This window comes from Chiloscyllium punctatum, chromosome 17 (assembly GCF_047496795.1).
Source record: "Chiloscyllium punctatum isolate Juve2018m chromosome 17, sChiPun1.3, whole genome shotgun sequence".
Lineage (NCBI taxonomy): Eukaryota > Metazoa > Chordata > Chondrichthyes > Orectolobiformes > Hemiscylliidae > Chiloscyllium > Chiloscyllium punctatum.
Genome location: NC_092755.1, coordinates 75,877,970 through 75,896,973, shown reverse-complemented (window position 1 = coordinate 75,896,973; position 19,004 = coordinate 75,877,970). Strand labels below are relative to the sequence as shown.

Genomic DNA, 19,004 nt, shown 5'->3' with positions numbered 1-19,004 from the left:
CGGCTATGTAAACCTCAGGCAGAACATGGGTTGAGGTACTGCCAGCCATACTAATGAAATTAAGAGCCATGACGAACCAGGCAATCGGGCTAACACTATATGAATGAATTACCGGGTGGGCAATGCAATTGCCAGAGACGACAATCACAGGTGGCACCGATGTGGCTCCAGTAAGAGACAAAATTCGATGGTATGTGATAGAATTAAGTGCTCAATTGAAAGCGATGCAGAAATCTGTAATTGATAAACCAGGACAAAGCAAGGGAACTCAATCTTCCCTGAGGTCCCAGCAGCAGGAAGCCATGTCCTGGTGCGAGTACTGCCTAACCAACCAGGCTTTGCCCCAAAATGGAATGGATCATATGACATGGTAATAGGTGGGGACACCTGTTCCTGCCTGGATATTAAAGGAAAAGGCACATGGAAGTACTGGACCCAACTAAAACCATTTTAAGACTCCTATGACATTGACCATTTCCCAGGTGCAGACAAAACTGTCATCCCTGGGCAAGTACCGAGAACACAACAGAACAAAACACACAAAAGCGCAATTGCACCTCCTAACGAAAACAAAGACTTTGATAACTTTATTTCACTGCAAAATATCTATACCTGTATGTATTTTACTGTGTTTAAGTGTCACATCTGTCAGGAGCATGTCAGGATTTGAAGATAACCTCTTCTATAAAAACCACCTAAGTTTACATGGGAACCGAACTGTCTGCTACCCACTGGCACGATCAGTAGAATCTCTGTTTGTGGCCACCTTGGTGTGGACCCCTCTACTGCATACAGCAGACACCTCTGGAGCGGCAGATAGGAAAATAGGTACAGGGAGTCCAGGGGAGATGTGTGCAGCAGGGCAGGACCACCGGTCCCTGGGGCTGGGCCCTTTAAATGGGAAGCCCCATTTAAAACCTGGTAATTACCCACTCTGTTTCTTAGGGCAGGGATGGGAGTGTGTTTATGCCCTGGTCACAAACATGACTCATGTTCGGACACAGTGCACTTATCAGTGCTGTACAGTCACCAGGGGACAATTTGCCTGCACCTGCAGCGAGCAGGCATGCTTGAATGTGAATGCAGGCAGTCAGTTCATATGTGGTCAGTGCAATGGCATTCATGTCAATTTTGCCACATGGACATACCCCGTTGATACTTACCAGCTGGGGGGGAACACTTGGGTTCAGGGGCGACATGGGTGGACAGACCGATGGAAGGACAGGACAATGTATGTTACCGTGCAACTAAGGCATTTATTTTTCTGTTTAAGGGGACTTGCGCGACAGACACTCCAGACCTCCCAAACCTGTTCACTGTAGGGATATTTGCACCCCTTACTGTACCATGCCCCAGTGGGAAACATGTTCGGAGAAGGAAAGTGGCCTACTTCATCAGCCAGGAGTTCTGTGCTGACTGGCAGACCCCCACTGGGATATAGATTCTTGGGATCTCTATCTTTGCGGGGGCGCAGCAGGGATCGTCAGCACTAAAAACTGAAATTACCGTGTATGTGGCCTGACTATCCTCGGCAATAACACCTCAAAAGCTCTGGAAGCAATGAATACAGAGTTGGCTGAACTCAGACTCTACGCTTAGCAGACACGTTACACGGTGGATTATCAATTAGCACAGCAAGGGGGAGTTTGGTGACAGTTGTATCACCCATGTTATTGATGACTTTTCAAACATAATAGAAGCCATCAAAAATATGAGTCCAGCTAGATTATTTTCAACAGGGAGCCACAATTACAGACAGCTGGCTAAATTGGTTGATAATTTTTGGGGGCCCTATTTGGCACATGGGATAGTTCTCCTCATTGCACCCATGCTGCGATTCCATGTGGGCCTCCTCTGCTGTTTAAAGTTCTGCTGTAAGGCGCCACTGACTAGAACTGTGCCAGCAGCGAGTGTCACCATGGAAGAGCTCCCAGCGAAATTGACACTCCATGATACCCCTCGGGGGGAGGAGCTCCGAGAGAAGACGTACCTCTACATGTAAGCTTGTTGGTTTGAGGGAGATCTCCAAAGTTGCCTCCTTGACCACAAAGGGGGGAGTGAATTGGGAGATGGCACAGGGCAGAGTGACACTAGGACAGACAGACAAGGTGGCCACCCAACCACAATATGGAGAGAGACAGCAGAGCAAACACAAATTTTTTTTTTATTTCAAAAATATACTTTATTCATAAAATGATTTGATGGTCTGTACATTTGGTCATGCCATACATATGTCAACATTTACATACACAGATCAGAATTTATCATTGTTATGTACTGGTCTGTACATTTCTCAATCATATGCCATATATTTAGCTGAGGCATCAGCAGAGCCCAAAACGTGTGCATGGGCCCCCTCTTCTTCTTTAGGCAGGCCGATGTTACACGGTGGTCTTTCCCCACCGTGCCTTGGCGGCAGCTGCCCCAAGCTTCAGCGCGTCCCTCAACACGTAGTCCTGGACCTTGGAATGTGCCAGTCTGCAACACTCAGTTGGGGTCAACTCCTTCAGCTGGAAGATCAACAGATTTCGGACCGCCCAGAGAGCATCCTTCACCGAGTTGATGATCCTCCAAGCGCAGTTGATGTTCGTCTTGGTGTGCGTCCCGGGGAACAGGCCGTAGAGCACGGAGTCCCGCGTCACGGCGCTGCTCGGGACGAACCTCAACAAGCACCACTGCATTCCTTTCCAGACTTCCTCTGCATAGGCACATTCCAGAAGGAGGTGTGTGACAGTCTCGTTTCCCCGCCCCCCGCCGCTTCGAGGGCAGCGTGCGGTGCGGCAGAGAGTCCGGGCGTGCATAAAGGATCTCACAGGCAGAGCCCTTCTCATCACCAGCCAAGCCACGTCTTGGTGCTTGTTGGAAAGTTCTGGCAATGAGACATTCTGCCAAATGGCTTTGACAGTCTGCTCAGGGAACCGCTCAACAGGATCCGCCCTCTCCTTTTCCCGAAGGATCTCAAGGACACTACGTGCTGACCACTTCCTGATGGACTTGTGGTCAAAGGTGTTTTTCCTCATAAATTTCTCCACGAAGGACAGGTGGTACGGAACGGTCCAACTACTCGGAGCGTTCTGCGGCAGCGAGGCCAGGCCCATCCTTCGCAACACCGGGGACAGGTAGAACCTCAGTACGTAGTGACACTTGGTGTTTGCGTACTGGGGATCCACGCACAGCTTGATGCAGCCACACACAAAGGTGGCCATCAGGGTGAGGGTGGCATTGGGCGTGTTTTTTCCCCCATTGCACCGGTCTTTGTACATTGTGTCTGTACGGACCCAGTCCATCTTTGATCTGTACATGAAGTGGAAGATGGCCTGGGTGACTGCGGCGGCACAGGTCCTGGGGATAGGCCAGACCTGTGCCACATATAGCAATACTGAGAGTACCTCACACCTGATGACCAGGTTTTTTTCCCTGCAATGGAGAGCGACCGTTGCTCCCATCTGCCTAGTTTCTGTCTCCTCTTCCTGACCGCTCCTCCCAGGTCTTGGCGCACGCCCCAGCTTTCCCCCCCCCCCCCCACCCAAACCAAATACCTAGCACCTTCAGGTGGTCAGTCCTGACGGTGAAGGGGATAGAGGATTGGTCGGCCCAGTTCCCGAAGAGCATGGCCTCGCTCTTGCCTCGGTTTACCTTGGCCCCCGAGGCCCGTTCGAACTGGTCACAGATGCACACGAGTCTGTGCACGGACAGCGGATCCGAGCAGAAAACAGCGATGTCATCCGTGTACAGGGAGGCCTTAACCTGCAGGCCCCCGCTGCCAGGAATAGTCACCCCTCTCAGGCTTGCATCCTTCCTGATGGATTCGGCAAATGGCTCTATGCAGCACACAAACAAGGCGGGTGAGAGGGGGCATCCCTGCCTGACTCCAGATCTTACAGGAAGCTATCTGATTCCCACCCATTGATTGAGACTGCACTGACAATGTTGGTGTAGAACAGTCTGATCCAATTTCCGATTCCCTCCCCAAAGCCCATTTTGGAGAGGACATCCCTCATATATGTATGCGATATCCTGTCAAAGGCTTTCTCCTGGTCCAGGCTGATGAGGCAGGTGTCCACCCCCCTGTCCTGCACGTAGGCAATTGTATCCCTGAGGAGTGCAAGGCTCTCAGAGATCTTCCTGCATGGTACAGCACAGGTTTGGTCCGGGTGGATCACCGATCCCAGAGCAGACCTGACCCGGTTGGCGATGACCTTTGACAAGATTTTGTAGTCTATGTTTAACAGTGAGATCGGTCTCCAATTTCTAATTTCCTCCCTCTCCCCCTTCTGCTTGTAGATGAGGGTGATGATGCCTTTCCTCATGGATTCACTCATGGTACCTGCCCGAAGCATACTGACATACACCTCCAGCAGGTCCCGGCCGATCAAGTCCCAAAGAGCGGAATAAATCTCGACCGGTAAGCCGTCGCTTCCGGGAGTTTTATTCTTTTCGAAGGACTCGAGGGCCTTGGTCAGCTCATCCAGAGATAGCGGCTGCTCCAGCCTCTCTCGCGTTCCGTCGTCTAGGACCTCCGGGGAGGCCGCGCTGTCAGTTGGCTTCGAGTCATACAGACTGGCATAGAAGGATTTGCTGATCCTCATGATGTCAACCTGAGATGACGTTACCGAGCCATCTTCTTCCTTCAGGCTGCTGAGCATGGAGCTCTCTTTGTGCACCTTCTAGAAGAAGAAACGTGAGCACAACTCATCCTGCTCCACGGAGCGGACCCTGGACCGGAAGATTATCCTGGAGGCCTCCAAGGCAAAGAGCGAGGCTTGCTGGCCCTTCATCTCCTGGAGGTCCTCCGTGACATCAACCCCCACCGTCTGCAGCAGGAGCAGGTTCTGCATACTTTCCTGGAGTTGGGACAGTTTTCCCCGCCTCTGTCACGCCTCCTGAACACCTTTGAGGATAAAGAACCTCTTGATGTTCCCTTTTACCGTTTCCCACCAGTCTGCTGGAGACTCAGAGGGGCTTCACGATTCTCCAACCTGAGTAATCCCTCTTGACCTCCTCGATGTTTCCCGGGGTCAACAGCTTAGTGTTCAGTTTCCACGTTCCCTTGCCTGCCCGCTGCTCGTCCTGTAGGTAACAGTCTGCCAGCAGGAGGCAGTGGTCAGAGAAGAACACCGGCTTGATGTCGGTGGTTCTGACCGAGAGCGTTCGGGACACAAACAGGTAATCTATCCTTGAGCAGATCGACCCGTCTGCTAGTTGATTACTGTAAGGCAGATGGGGGAGAGAATACACATTTGAGTAGCGTTTACTGCCTGCCAAAGTGTCTGGGTCCAACCAACACTTTTGATAGAAATGCTGATACAGACTCAATACAAAGTGCTAATAACCAGGGCTGCAGTAATCTTCCTTCTCGGGAACAGTGATTAGCGTCCATTACTACAGTAATGGATTTTGGTGCAGACATTCAAATTGACAATGTCTGTGCTGAAACTGACGACCGCGCTAAAATTAACAAAGGCTGCGCTGGAACTGACAATAACTGCACTGAAATTATCAACAATTCAGCAATGTTTACAATTAACAAACTATGTTACAAAGACACCACTGACCTATTATATTGCAAAATGTATAAAAATATCTTGACATGTGCTCTGGGTTGAGAGAAAACTTGCAGCTGACCACTGTTGTTTGGTGTCTCTTTCTCTCTCCCCGGAACTCCAGTATTTCCTTATACAATAAACTCTGTCATTGAACCCCAACTCTAACTCTTTACCCCACAACAGTGCCTATCATTGGATATTGGAAAGCATAGCTGCTTTTTATAAAATAAGTAACACACTTGGAAAAGTTCAATTCATTTCCATTACTTTATTTATATTAATATGGATGCCTGTCCAAATCTGTCATCAACTGATCAAGATGTTTGAGCCATCCAAATGTCAAAACCTTCTTGAAGAAAACTTTCGTGAATGTATCAGGGGAGCCAGTGGACTAGGGAGGCAGTGGACGAGTGCTATTACTACTGGACTATTAATCCAGAGACCCTAATAATGGGACCTGGAATTGAATCCCATCATGGCAGAATTCAATAAAAGTCTGGAATTAAGAGTCTAATGATGACTATTGTCGAGTTTTGGAAAAACCTATCTGATTCATTAATGTCCTTCAGAGAAGGAAACAGCCATCCTTATGTAAAATGTGGTTGACTCTTAACTGCCCCTCTGTCCTATTAGGATGGGCAATAAATATCTCTTAGTGACATCATAATGCAATGAATTTAAAAAAAACTTCACCAGTTCTGTCAGTAAAGGATGGATTGTACTGATGTATTTAAAATAAAGACTTTTTTTTTAAAGAAACAGCTTTTTAAAAGAATTCTTCTTTGGATATGAACGTAGAGTCATAGAGATATACAGCATGGAAACAGACATTTCGGTCCAGCTCATCCATGCCGACCAGATATCCCAAGCCAATCTAGTCCCACCTCCCAGCACCTGGCCAAACTCCGGTCTATACCTGACAAATGCTTCCTTCTTTTTCTTAACCAAACCCTCAATTTCTTTAGTCATCCAGCATTCTCTATTCCTACCAGCCTTTCCTTTCCCCCTAATGTACTTTCTCTGGACACGTTATCTCATTTCTGAAGGCTTCCCATTTTCAGCCGTCCCTATACCTGCGAACACCTGACCTCAATTACCTTTTGAAAGTTCTTGCCTAATGCCATCAAAATTGGCTGTTCTCCAATTTAGAACTTCAACTTTTAGATCTGGTCTATTGTTTTGCATCACTATTTTAAAACTAATAAGAGTTATGGTCGCTGGCCCCAAAGTGCTCCCCCACTGACACCTTGGTCACCTGCCCTGCCTTATTTCATAAGAGTAGGTCAAGTTTTGCACTTTCTCTAGTAGGCATATTCTTAATGAATGAAGCTGGAGGACCAGATACTCAGGACTGAGTAATAAAACTGTGATTGTTTGGAGGAGGAAGGGGATGATGTTCCAGATAATGTGGTGGTATGCACTCTAAATCTAAAACTTGAGTTAGTCTGGAACTCTCAGCTAATACTTTACTCAAAATACAATTATGCAACAGTTGCCCTGGCATGGACTGATAGAAACTATGGAATTTATAAGTAAGAGGTGTTTTGCTTAATGGCTGTGTATCCCCATCTGTTATTGTGAATTTGTTCCATATTCAGTCCTTGGCTTGTCCCTATGAAACAACAGTTAAAGTCAGCCAAACTTTGTTCCAATTACTGTTTGACAATTTCTCCTGGAAATGTGCCCATGTTTGAATGTATGGATGGAGCTATGTTCAGTGCTATAATGATATAATGTCGCTCATGATTTAGTAGTCTGATGATGCTGTCTAGATTTTCAGATGAAGTTTCCTCATCCCGGAAAGGTTGCTGGCTCCTAGTTTGCCTTGAATGCTGGAAGAAGGAAATTGTGAACAAATGCAATGTAGTTGGAGAGTTTAGGGAGTTAATTAATTCTCTGTTGATAAACTGTGTCTGAGTGCTATTTATAAACTTAATTGAAATGTATTTTGGCAAATGTAAGTTTGAGTTATTTTTGTTTCCTGCTGTTAATCCAATTTCTTCTGAAATGGGCATCTTTTGCTTCAGTATGAGACAGCAAAGCAACATGTAAAAACTTGCTTTAGTACTCTTCATGTGAGACCCTCAATTTAGTGAATGTTCAATTAGTATTGGAGGAATGCAGAGACCCTTACAGTTAAGCCAAATCTTGGGCTTATTTTCATCAATAGATACAAAGATTACTTAATAATGATAGAGGCAGGATTCTTGCTATTTCCTGAATCTCAGACCAACTTTAGCATTGAAAGATTTTTGATATTGGCTGTTTCTGTTCAGGCCATTGATTAAATATTGCACAAAAATAGTAATCGCTGGAAAAGCTCAGCAGGTCATGAAGCATCTGTGGAGTGAAATCAGAGTTAACATTTTGAGTTGAGCCACCCTTCCTCAGAGCTTCCTGTTCTGATTTCTCTCCACAGATGCTGCCAGACCTGCTGAGCTTTCCCAGCAATTTCTGTTTTTGTGTCTGATTTACAGTGTCTACAGTGATTTTGGTTTTTATTATATGGCAGTTAAACACAACTTCGTGTCATGCATTTATTGATTCATCATGAGAACTGATTCTCAATATTGTATCTCATAGTGAATTTGCAAATGGTTATGTCTTGGGTGTACATGCTAGAGTACATAAAGGTAAGGCAGCAAATTGCATATATGTCTGTCATAAAGTAAAATTACGATTCAAAAAGCAAATTCTTGTGGGTTGGAGTTTAATGTACCAAGTTGGAATTTTATTCTGCTGTACCAGGGACTGAAAAGATTAATATCTGTGCTCCTGTTTTCTACTGCTAACCTCTCAACCCTTAGTCAGAATATGTGGTTGAAGTCCACTCCAGGACTTGAGCACAAAAATCAAGGTCGACATATCAGAACAATACAAAGGAAGTACTGCATTATCAGAAATGTTACGGTTATCTCACGATCAAAGTCACTAAAACACATTATTTGTTTATTATTACATTGGTGTTTGTGTGGGCTTCCTATGTTCAAACTGACTGTGGCATTTCCTTCGTCACAGCAACAACTGTACTCTAAAAGTACTTCACTAGCTGTGATGTCCACTGTTCATGCAAGGCATTGCACAAATGAGCCTTTTTTCAGTAATAAGAGGTGCCTTGTTAGCTAGACAAATCCCAGCTTATTCTGCGACTTGCAACCTTGAATCCAAAACAATAATGGCTACCTGCCAGCATTCCTGAGCAAGGGAAATATCCTGAAATAGAAATGTAAATCAAAATAGTGTTTAAACATAATAAAGGGATGGGTGCTTTTTGTTTTTACTATGGTACTTAAGATTTTCACGGAAAAATATGTTCAAATTTGTCCAGCAGTGCACTTCAAACATGTTTCATGTTCTATATGAACCATTTCGTAAAACAATTTAATAGATTTTGTAAACTTTTTTTCTTGACAGTATTCATACCTCCTGACTAGTCAGCTAGAATCTCAACGCATCTACTGGGAAAACAAAATAGTACACTTGGAGAAGGATGCAGCAGAAGAGGTCAGTTGATTTCATGTTTCTTTTTCACTCTTGCCATTCTTGATCAAGAAAGTAGGAGAACATAATCTGTTCTTTTCAATATTCTATAGATTCTGAATGATTCCTAAAGGTTGGATGCTCGCAAATGTCACCCACTATTTAAGAAGGAAGCAAGAGTGAAAACTGGGAACTATAGAGCTGTTAGCCTTACAATTGCATGCTTTGCTGGCAAGGCCAGCATTTATTACCCATCCTTAAATTCCCAGAGAATAGTTAAGAATCATTGCTGTGGGTCTGGAGTCACATGTAAGATAGTGCAGGTAAGGATGACCTGATTTCTTTCCCAAAATGACATTTGTGAACCAGATGGGTTTTTTATGACAATTCACAATGGTTTCAAGTTCGCCATTAGGCCAGCCCTCTATTCCAGATTTTTTTGAATTCCGATTTCACCATCTGCCATGGGTAGGATTCAAATCCATGCCCCAGAGCATTCAGCTTAGGTTCTGGATTCCAGTAACATTGCCACTATGCCTCACTAATTCTAGAATCTACTATAAAATAGATAAACGGGTTGGTTGATAGTGATCTAATTAGGCATAGTCAGCATTGATTTGGGAATGGGAAATCATTTGAGTTTTTCAAAGATGTTCCTAACAATATTTGTAAAGGAGAATAAGTCGACCTTGTATATTTAGACTTTCAAAAGGCTTTTGATTAAGTATCGCAGGTAGCTGATTAGAAATGTTTAAAGAACATGGGACAGAGGGTAATATACTGGCATTGATTAAATTGGCTAAGAGACAGAAAACATGGGTCATTCTAACATTGGTAGGCTGTGACTGGTGGAGTACCACAAGGATCATACTTCAACTGTTCACAATCTTTATCGATGATTTGAAGATGAGGGCCAAATGTAATATTTCCAAATTTGTGAATGATACAGTGTGAAGTGGAAATATGTACTGCGCAATGTAAAATGGTGGTTCCAGGAGGACTTGGATATGTTTTTAGTGATGGGAATATTATACGGGGGGGGAAAAGTGAATTTATCCAATTTGGTAGGTGAAACAGATGTGCAGAGTACTTCTTAAATGATAAGGTATTGGACAGTGTAGATGTACAAAGGGATCGAAGTGTTTTTGTTGATAAATTACTAAGGCTCGTGTTGGTGCAGCAAGCAATTAGGAAGGCTAATGGCCTTTAATGCAACAAATGTTGAGTACAGAATAGCGAACTCTAGCTTCAATTCTATTGGATTTTGGCTAGACTGCACCTGGAGCATTGTGTAGCTTTAGTTTCCTTATCTGAGGAAAGCTGATATTGCCATAGAGGATTGCATTGAAGGTATCTGAAGTTATAGATAAGGCAGGAAAATGGAATTGAGAATTATCAGATCAGCCATGATCTCTTAGTGGTGGAAAAGACTCAGCAAGCTCAATGGTCTACTGCTGTTATGTCTTATGGTCCAAATAGAGTCATAGAGATGTACAGACCCTTCGGTCCAACCCAATCTAGTCCCACCTGCCAGCACCCGGCCCATATCCCTCCAAACCCTTCCTATCCAAATGCCTCTGAAATGTTGCAATTGTACCAGCCTCCACCACTTCCTCTGGCAGCTTATTCTATACACGTACCACCCTCTGCGTGAAAAAGTTGCCCCTTAGATCTCTTTTATATCTTTCCCCTCTCACTCTAAACCTATGCTCTCCAGTTCTGGACTCCCCGACCCCAGGGAAAAGACTTTGTCTATTTATCCTATCCATGCCCCTCATGCCTTTGTAAACCTCTATAAGGTCACCCCTCAGCCTTCGACGCTCCAGGGAAGACAGCCCCAGCCTGTTCAGCCTCTCCCTATAGCTCAAATTCTCCAACCCTGGCAACATCCTTGTAAATCTTTTCTGATCCCTTTCAATTTTACAACATCTTTCCGATAGGAAGATCAGAATTGCACACAATATTCCAACAGTAGCCTGACTAATGTCCTGTACAGCCGCAATATGACCGCCCAACTCCTGTACTCTATACTCTGACCAATAAAGGAGAGCATACCAAACGCCGCCTTCACTCTCCTATCTACCTGCGACCCCACTTTCAAGGAGCTATGAACCTGCACTCCAAGGTCTCTTTGTTTAGCAATACTTCCTAGTACCTTTACCATTAAGTGTATAAGTCTTGCTAAGATTTGCTTTCCCAAAATGCAGCACCTCACATTTATGTGAATTAAACTTCATCTGCCACTTCTCAGCCCATTGGCCCATCTGATCAAGATCCTGTTGTGATCTGCGGTAACCTTCTTCGCTGTCCACTACACCTCCGATTTTGGTGTCATCTGCATACAAACTAACTAACTAACTATTAAACCTCTTATTAAATTTCAGAACTAAAGAAGTTTCCACCAAAAATGTGAAATTCCAACATTGAATCATGATTTATCTAAATTGCTTTTATTTTTCATGGGATGTGGATGTTGCTGACAAGGCTAACATTTGTTGCCCATCCCTAAATGCCCTTGCAAAGGAGGTGGTGAGCCACATTAGAGAACCATTGCAGTCCATCTAATGCAGGTACATCTTTAATGTTGGCACTGGGTCTAGAGGTATCTGTAGGTATGAACGGCAGATTTCCTTCCCTAAAGTATAAGTTATATGGATTTTAATGACAATTGATGACCGTTTTGTGGCACCATTACCAAGACTAGCCTTTGTTTCCAGATTTTTGTTGTTTGAATTTGTTAATTTTTTGTCCGAAGGCTTTGGCTGGGTCTCTGGATTGTTGGTGCACTACACCCCCATTTCCCCTTAATTCTTTTTCCAAACTTTATCCTGTCCTATTTTGTCATTCCAGATCAATAATATGAAAATAAAATTCAAGGAAACCATTGAAAAGTGTGACAGTCTGGAGCAGAAGTTAAGTGAATTAATGAAAGACAAACAAGCTCTCGAGAGAAAGTAAGTAACTTTGGCAAAACGTTTATTGTAATCTCATAAATTATTATAAAAGTGACCAGCAGTTTAAGTGGTGCTTCTAAAGGTGATACTTCTACTGCCTGTTTATCAAATTTCTTCCTACTTTCACATTTTACTTTCTCAGAATATCCAGATAACTATTGTTCCTGTCTGAAATGAGCTGATTTAGCAGGTTGTTCATATTATAATTAATCCTGTCTTTGATGTCTACACATTAATATTCAGCAAGCAATACAAGAAAGGATCAATAAAGAAAGGAAATCTGAATTAATTTATTTCCCTTTTTGCATTCCCAAGTTACAGATGCCAAAGCTGCCTCTCTTGGTTTTACCCCAACTCTTTGTGTGTTGGCTGTGGCTCAGTTGATAGCACTGCTGACTGTGTATCACAAGGTTCCAATGCACTCCAGGATTTGAGCACAAAAGTTGAGGCTAGTAGTCTGGTGCCGCTGTCGAGGAAGTGCTGCCTGGTCAGAGCTGCCTTTTTTTTGGTTAAGCCATTGAACTAAGGCTATCTGCTTGTTTGGGTGGAGATAAAAGATCCCAGGCAATATCTTGAAGAGCAGGGGTGTTATTCTGCTGTCCTGATCAATATTTATCCCTTGATCAATGTCACATAAGTAGATGATCTGGCCATTGTCACATTGCTGTTTGTAGGAGTTTACTGTGTGCAGATTTCTTGTTGCATTTTGTTAATTGGCTTTGAAACACTTTGAGATGTCTGGTGATGGCAAGTGTGATATGAATTGAAATATTTTGTTTTTTTAAAACTAACTTATTCCAAGCTTACTTTCTAATTCTTCACAACTAGGTGGTTTGTGATTTTCACCAGTTCCAAGGATGTTTATCCATGCTGACACATGGCATCACAAGCCATCAGTTCAATTTATTCTTTAAAATATAATGCATTGTAAAAGTTAAATTAGGAATAATCTCATGGTGCAAGTCAGGATGTAATTTACCTATTGTCATGAGACTGCTCTGTGTGGTGTCTTCTGTCCTGTGCAAATACTTAATGGGATCTGATTTTAGGAAGTTTCAATTTGAAGATTCAAGTTGCATTTCATTGTGCCAGTTTCAATGGGAATATGTGTCATGTTTAATTTTAGGAGATTTCACTTTGAGAATATAGATCTTCTTACAATTCCTGATGAAAGCTGTGCCAGATTGTACATTGTGATCTCTCCTTTTGATTTTCTTTCCCTGCATGGTTTATAAAATTGTGCTTAAATTTCTGTAAACTCTAACTTGTGTTTGTAAAATTGAAGATCTACTTTGACTTGGAAATTAATGTTCTCATAGACTTGTATGTCCTTCATATCAAAAGGTACTTAATTGCTTTATGAGTAGGTTCTCATTCAAACATTGCACTGTGGTACAAATGTTACATATTTGTACAAACAACAACTTCCAACAAGTTTCCAAGTCCTAAACTGAGTGTTTATTTTATGCTGAAGTATTTAGATTAGCTTAGCCCTATTTTGATGGTTGTTTCTTTTTGGGTTCTAGTTGGTGGTATTTGTGTGCCTTTTGTGTTTTAACTGTTTGTTTGAATCACCCATCCTTTCTACACTTTTTTTTTCCCTCAGTCTATATTTTAGTTTTAAAAATTTGAACTGTTTCTTAAAACTGAACAGCTTAAAAATTTAAGTTTGCATATATAGTAAAAGTCAAAAGTAATTGAGAAACATTTGATGTTGCACCGGTGTAAAGTGAGTTGTGTAACTGCACCCTGTTGATCATCTGAGTCAAAGGTCTATTTTTCGCAGTACTTCTGATATTGTTTATTTTACAGAAATACAGTGCTAGTCATCAACCGTTCAAGAGGTTTAAAATTCTATTTAGCCTCTGAAACTTTACCATGTGCACTGTTTTGACTTTAAAATGTGGTGCAGGCTTGTCAACTATATGTAACTATTGTGTAGAATCAATACAATATAGGACTGAATTTAGAGGATTAGATCTAAAATATAGTCAATATGGCAAAAACAGTTGTATTCTTGAAGAATTTTCTAATTTGCACTCAGTCATAAAGTGCTCCTGTTGCCGCATGTTGTAGTTCTGTCTATTGTGCGTCCATGTTGCATAACCCACCTAATTTAATCTGACCAGAAATGCACAACAACCTTTCTTGTTGCTTAAAAGATATTTGCTTGCTTTTTTCTTATTTAGGCCCAATACAGGAAGTATTTGCCATAGGAAGCTACGCTTGAATAAGATTGGAGAATGTCATTTGAACAAATTCTGTGCCAATTTTTCTTTGTCAGAGATGTAGATGAAACTGGAGATTGAAGTGCATTGCTCAGTTGAGAACTAAAATGAAAACATTAACATGAGCTCAGAAAATTTCAATTAATATTACTGAATTGTTTTAATGTGTCTTTTCATGCCATTCTGCTAGGTGTTCTCAGTTGAATAACAGAGTTTTGAAATTAGGCACTGAACTGAAAGAAGAACAAGAAATGAACAAATGCTTGCGAGCTAATCAGATCCAGCTACAAACCAAACTGAAAGAAGAGGAAAAGAAACTGAAGGATACATGTGATGAGAAAGACAGGCAGATTACAGAGGTGCAGGAGCAGCTGCGGGATGTCATGTTCTACCTGGAGACTCAGCAGAAAATCAATCAAATGCCAGCCGATACTCGACAGGAGATTCAAGAGGGACAGATAAACATTGCGGTGGCATCTGCTGCATCGTCACCTGGAGCCATAACCAAACAGACCTCCAGGAGAGGAAGAGGAAAACGGAGCAAATAGTTGAGTTTTCTCATTTTTGAAAGAGGAAGGAAAAAAAACAAAAACAAAACCTCCTTGGAGGTGTGTGGTGTATATTTGCTTATTTTCAATGCTACTGCTATACTTCTGTTATCTATGATTCTATATTCAAGAATTGCCAGTTTTTTTGGCAGTTAGGCTATAATCTGCATTGTGCAGAAAAATTATTTAATACAACATTATTGATTTATATTTGCTGGTATTATAGCTTAAGTATATAAGCTATGCAATTGAAAAGATTTTGCAAAACATGTCAAATGTGCAGAACATCTCAAACTACCTGAGCACAATGATAAATCCAAAATAATTTATGGCTGATGGACGTTAGCATTAAAGTTATTATCTTAATGTTTTTCAGTTTTCTTCGCATTCACAAGATAGTTCATAGACGTACAAAACCAGCATTTAGATACTATTTTGATTATAGGCAGTACGATTTAAGTGGAAATAACAACATAGTTGGCAATGCAATCATTCAAATCTGCTGAGAATGCATACCTGAAACATTGTGGGATGCTGCATGAATCTAAAAGGCAATTTAAATCTTGTTTTGCACCTTTTATTGCTGACCAGGTGACAATTTGGGTGAGAACATTGTATTCATCTGGAATTTCAGCATAAAATTTCACCAAATTAAACTTGTGCTGATCTCTCACAGCTGTTGGAGACCTACCTGAAGTAAATTTGTGCATAAAGGAGGAAAAAAAGTCAACAATTCAATATTAATTGCAAATTTCATTTGTAAGCTGGGTAGTGTGGCTATTGGAACAGTAATGGTAGTTAATGAAACATTTAGTGGTAGTGAACCCCATGTGAAAAGAACAATTATATTAAAATATATTTACTGAACTGATCTTTGCAGTTAATTGAGAGAATGAGGGTTCATCAAATTAATTAATTAATCTAAGTAGTAAAGTATTCTTGAAAGAAAGTTGACAAACCATATCTGTATGTGCACTGAGTATGACAGCTAAGTTTTGTTATATTCAAAACCACATTTTTCCCCACTGATATGTCTAGTAAATTAACTTGACAAAAATAGTGATTCACATGTAAAGTAAAAGCATGGTAAAAAGCATAGAATATTCCAGAATTCAAGATGAGTTATGCTTCACCATGAATCACATACTCAAAAATTAAAACTGAGTATCCCACTCATATTTCCAGATGTTACTTAACTTGTGTCAGGGGCCATTGCAACTTTATTTCCATCTGTAGCACTCAGTTCTTCCATTCTGCAATAAGTTATCTTTGGTTTGTAAGAGATTTTATTTATAATGCAGATGTTTAGTTCTTTCATGGCTAACATCTATTCTTTTTGTAAGGCCAGCACCAGGTGTAATTCTGTGATTACTGTGAACAATCACATTTTGACAAAAAGATTGAGACATATTAATATATTATGTAATTTAATTTAAAGCAAGAGGAAGCTTTTTCAATTTACTTACTTCATTTTTGATCAGACCTTAAGTCAGAAGTCATTAACATCTTGTAGTTTGTAAAGCAATCTAAAGAAGCAGGTTTACTTTGTTTTTTGAGTTGATCTGATTAAAATGATTAAATATTATGAATGAAGGCTGATGTTAGACAGCTGTAGATTGATGTAATGAGTAAATTGCCAAGCAGATACAGTAACATTTTTTTTTCTCTGCAAGAAATCCCTGTTATCTACCCTTGAGGACCACTAGTGCTCACCATTCTTAATTAGACTGCATGGAAAAGCAATTGACTAAACTTTTTTTAAAAAGGTGTTCTGCAAAAAATTTCTGTAAAGGAAAAATTCTGGTGTAAATTATCTACAGCGAAACCATGTTTATCTCTTAATGGAGATATTAATATAAACATTTTGTAAATAGCATCCGAAACTGTTTTTTGATTGAGGGCGGTTGAATCTTGAAGTGCAAAATGATGCATTTTGGGTCAAACTCTTCAATTTGGATCACTGTATCTTAATTTTACATTATGTATCTAATTTGGTCAATTCTACCTAATTTCAATAATCGGAGTAATAATCCTGTCATAAATGTGAATAAGGCAGTAGAACGTAACTTGTGTCTGTTCCAAATGAATAAGACTTTGTTGCAGCTTTTGTTGTGAGACACTATTAAAAGGTTGTTTTAAATAGAATAAAAATTGTTCCACAGTAAATGGAGCTTTGTTTATGTTGTCCTCTATTTTGTCTTGCTTCCATGTACCTTTCATGCTGAGGAATGGTTCCAAAAGCACTAATTTCTCACTACCAGCAGGATCTTCAGTTAGGTGAAAGAATCCTAATCAAATCTAATTCTATCACTTTTTATCAATGCACATGAAACAGAAATTTGACTCTCTCCCTTACTGCAGATGTAGTAATCCAGCTGAGTTCTGGTAAAGTAGACCTTACAGAGTCATAGAGATGTACAGCATGGAAACAGACCCTTCGGTCCAACCCGTTCATGCTGACCAGATATCCCAACCCAATTTAGTCCCACCTGCCAGCACCTGACCCATATTCCTCCAAACCCTTCCTATTCATATCTTGATATCTTATTTCCCTGAGTGGTATTTAACTGTTGTGGATGTAATGTTATCCACATAATTATATCCAGGACAAAGCAGCCAATTAATTGACATCACATCCATAAGCATCCACTCCCTCCACCACTGACACTCAGCAGCAGTGTGTACTACCTATAAGGTGTACTGCAGAAATTCAGCAAAGATCCCTCGACAGCACCTTCCAAACCCCCATCTAGAAGGACAAGAGCAGCAGATACATGGGAACACTGCCAGCTGCAAGTTCCCCTCCAAGCCACTGAACATCCTGACTTGGAAATATATCACCATTCCTTTACTGTCACTAGGTCAAAATCCTGGAATTCCCTGCCTATGTGCATTGTGTTTCAACCTACAGCATGTGGACTGCAGTGGTTGAAAAAGGCAGCTCATCACTACCTTCTCAAGGGCAACTAGGGATGCGCAATAAATGCTGGCAAGCCAGCAATACCCACACCCATGAGTGAATAAAAAAAAGTCCCCCCTTGCAACTGGGATCATAAGGATTTGAATTGACAAGGAATGAAATTTCGGAAAATTGTATTTAGCGTTTGTTAGTGTTTCTGGAGAGAAATAAATTTATGTCCTTCAAAATTTCCATATCTTAACTTTATTTTTGGAATTTTTGTTCCCTCCCTCACAATATAATCCTTTGGCAGTCCAGAAGTGTATTAAGTAAATCTAAAATTAGCCTGGCTGCTAGATTGTCACTGGCATGGGGTATGTATCTTGAGTAATTGCATTCAGCAGATTATTGCTTAGGATTTCAATAGTGAATGTATAATTGTGAAAAGTTGAATGGAACTGTAGTGTTGCCTATTTCCACACAACCCTCAGCTCATCTGCTGAAAGCTTGCTCTATACCTTTCTACTTTTAGTTTTGACTATTTAGTGCTCTCTTGATTGGCCTTACATAGAGAAGGCACCATAAATGGGACCTTGTCCAAAATTTTGCTGCTTGTTAACTTAATCATAACAAGTCCTGTTGACCCATCACATTGTGTAATGACTTATTTCCTGAACTAGCAAGACTTTGATTTTAAAATTCACATTTTCTTATCAAATAGCTCTGTGAGTGGCACCTCATCCCTATAATTCCTTCTGGCCTTTCAAACTTCACGGGTGCACTTCTCCAGTTCTGTTTGTGTGAATCACTGATTTTGATCAATCCATAACTGGCAGTCTTGCATTTAATTATCTAGACCCCAAGTTCTGGAATTTTCTCAATAAACGCAGCCTCACTAGCTTTCTTGAATCGGATGATTTTTAACACTACCTTTTTGCTCAAACTTCATCTTCTCTAATATCTTTCTGCAACTTGGTGTCCAGTTTTATTTGATATCACTTGAGAAACTTACTGCGTTAAAGACTTTAGAAATGCAAGCTGTTCACGTTGAGAATGCTTGCATACCAGTTCAAGCTAAATAAAAATGGTTCAGTTTATGATTGTGGATAGAACTATTATCACTGATTTACTTCAATTTGACAAGAATCTCAGATTTTTAATGTATTGATGTAATTCTTTGAGCAAATTTAACTGTTAAGAAATGCATATTCTGAAATAAAATTCTGAACTAACCAAAAAAAATTAATGTTCTCTTACTAGTATCACAATCAAATTGCTTAATTCCAACAACTGAAATTAGTTATGGCTTATTTGAATTGCTCAAATTATGAATTCCCTGCTGCAATAAT

The 19,004-nt window shown here is 41.0% G+C and overlaps 1 protein-coding gene across 3 annotated transcripts in view; it reads left to right on the top strand.

The window, feature by feature from the left end:
* brap (BRCA1 associated protein) overlaps nucleotides 1–16,922 on the top strand; it is a 44,906-nt gene extending 27,984 nt beyond the window's left edge. For all 3 annotated transcript variants that reach the window (XM_072587556.1, XM_072587557.1, XM_072587555.1), the window contains exons 10-12: nucleotides 8,961–9,050; nucleotides 11,877–11,980; nucleotides 14,399–16,922. In XM_072587556.1, coding sequence (XP_072443657.1) covers nucleotides 8,961–9,050; nucleotides 11,877–11,980; nucleotides 14,399–14,756 — 552 coding nt within the window. In that variant the 3' untranslated portion in view covers nucleotides 14,757–16,922. The remainder of the gene's footprint in view (nucleotides 1–8,960; nucleotides 9,051–11,876; nucleotides 11,981–14,398) is intronic.
* The last annotated feature ends 2,082 nt before the right edge of the window (nucleotides 16,923–19,004 follow it).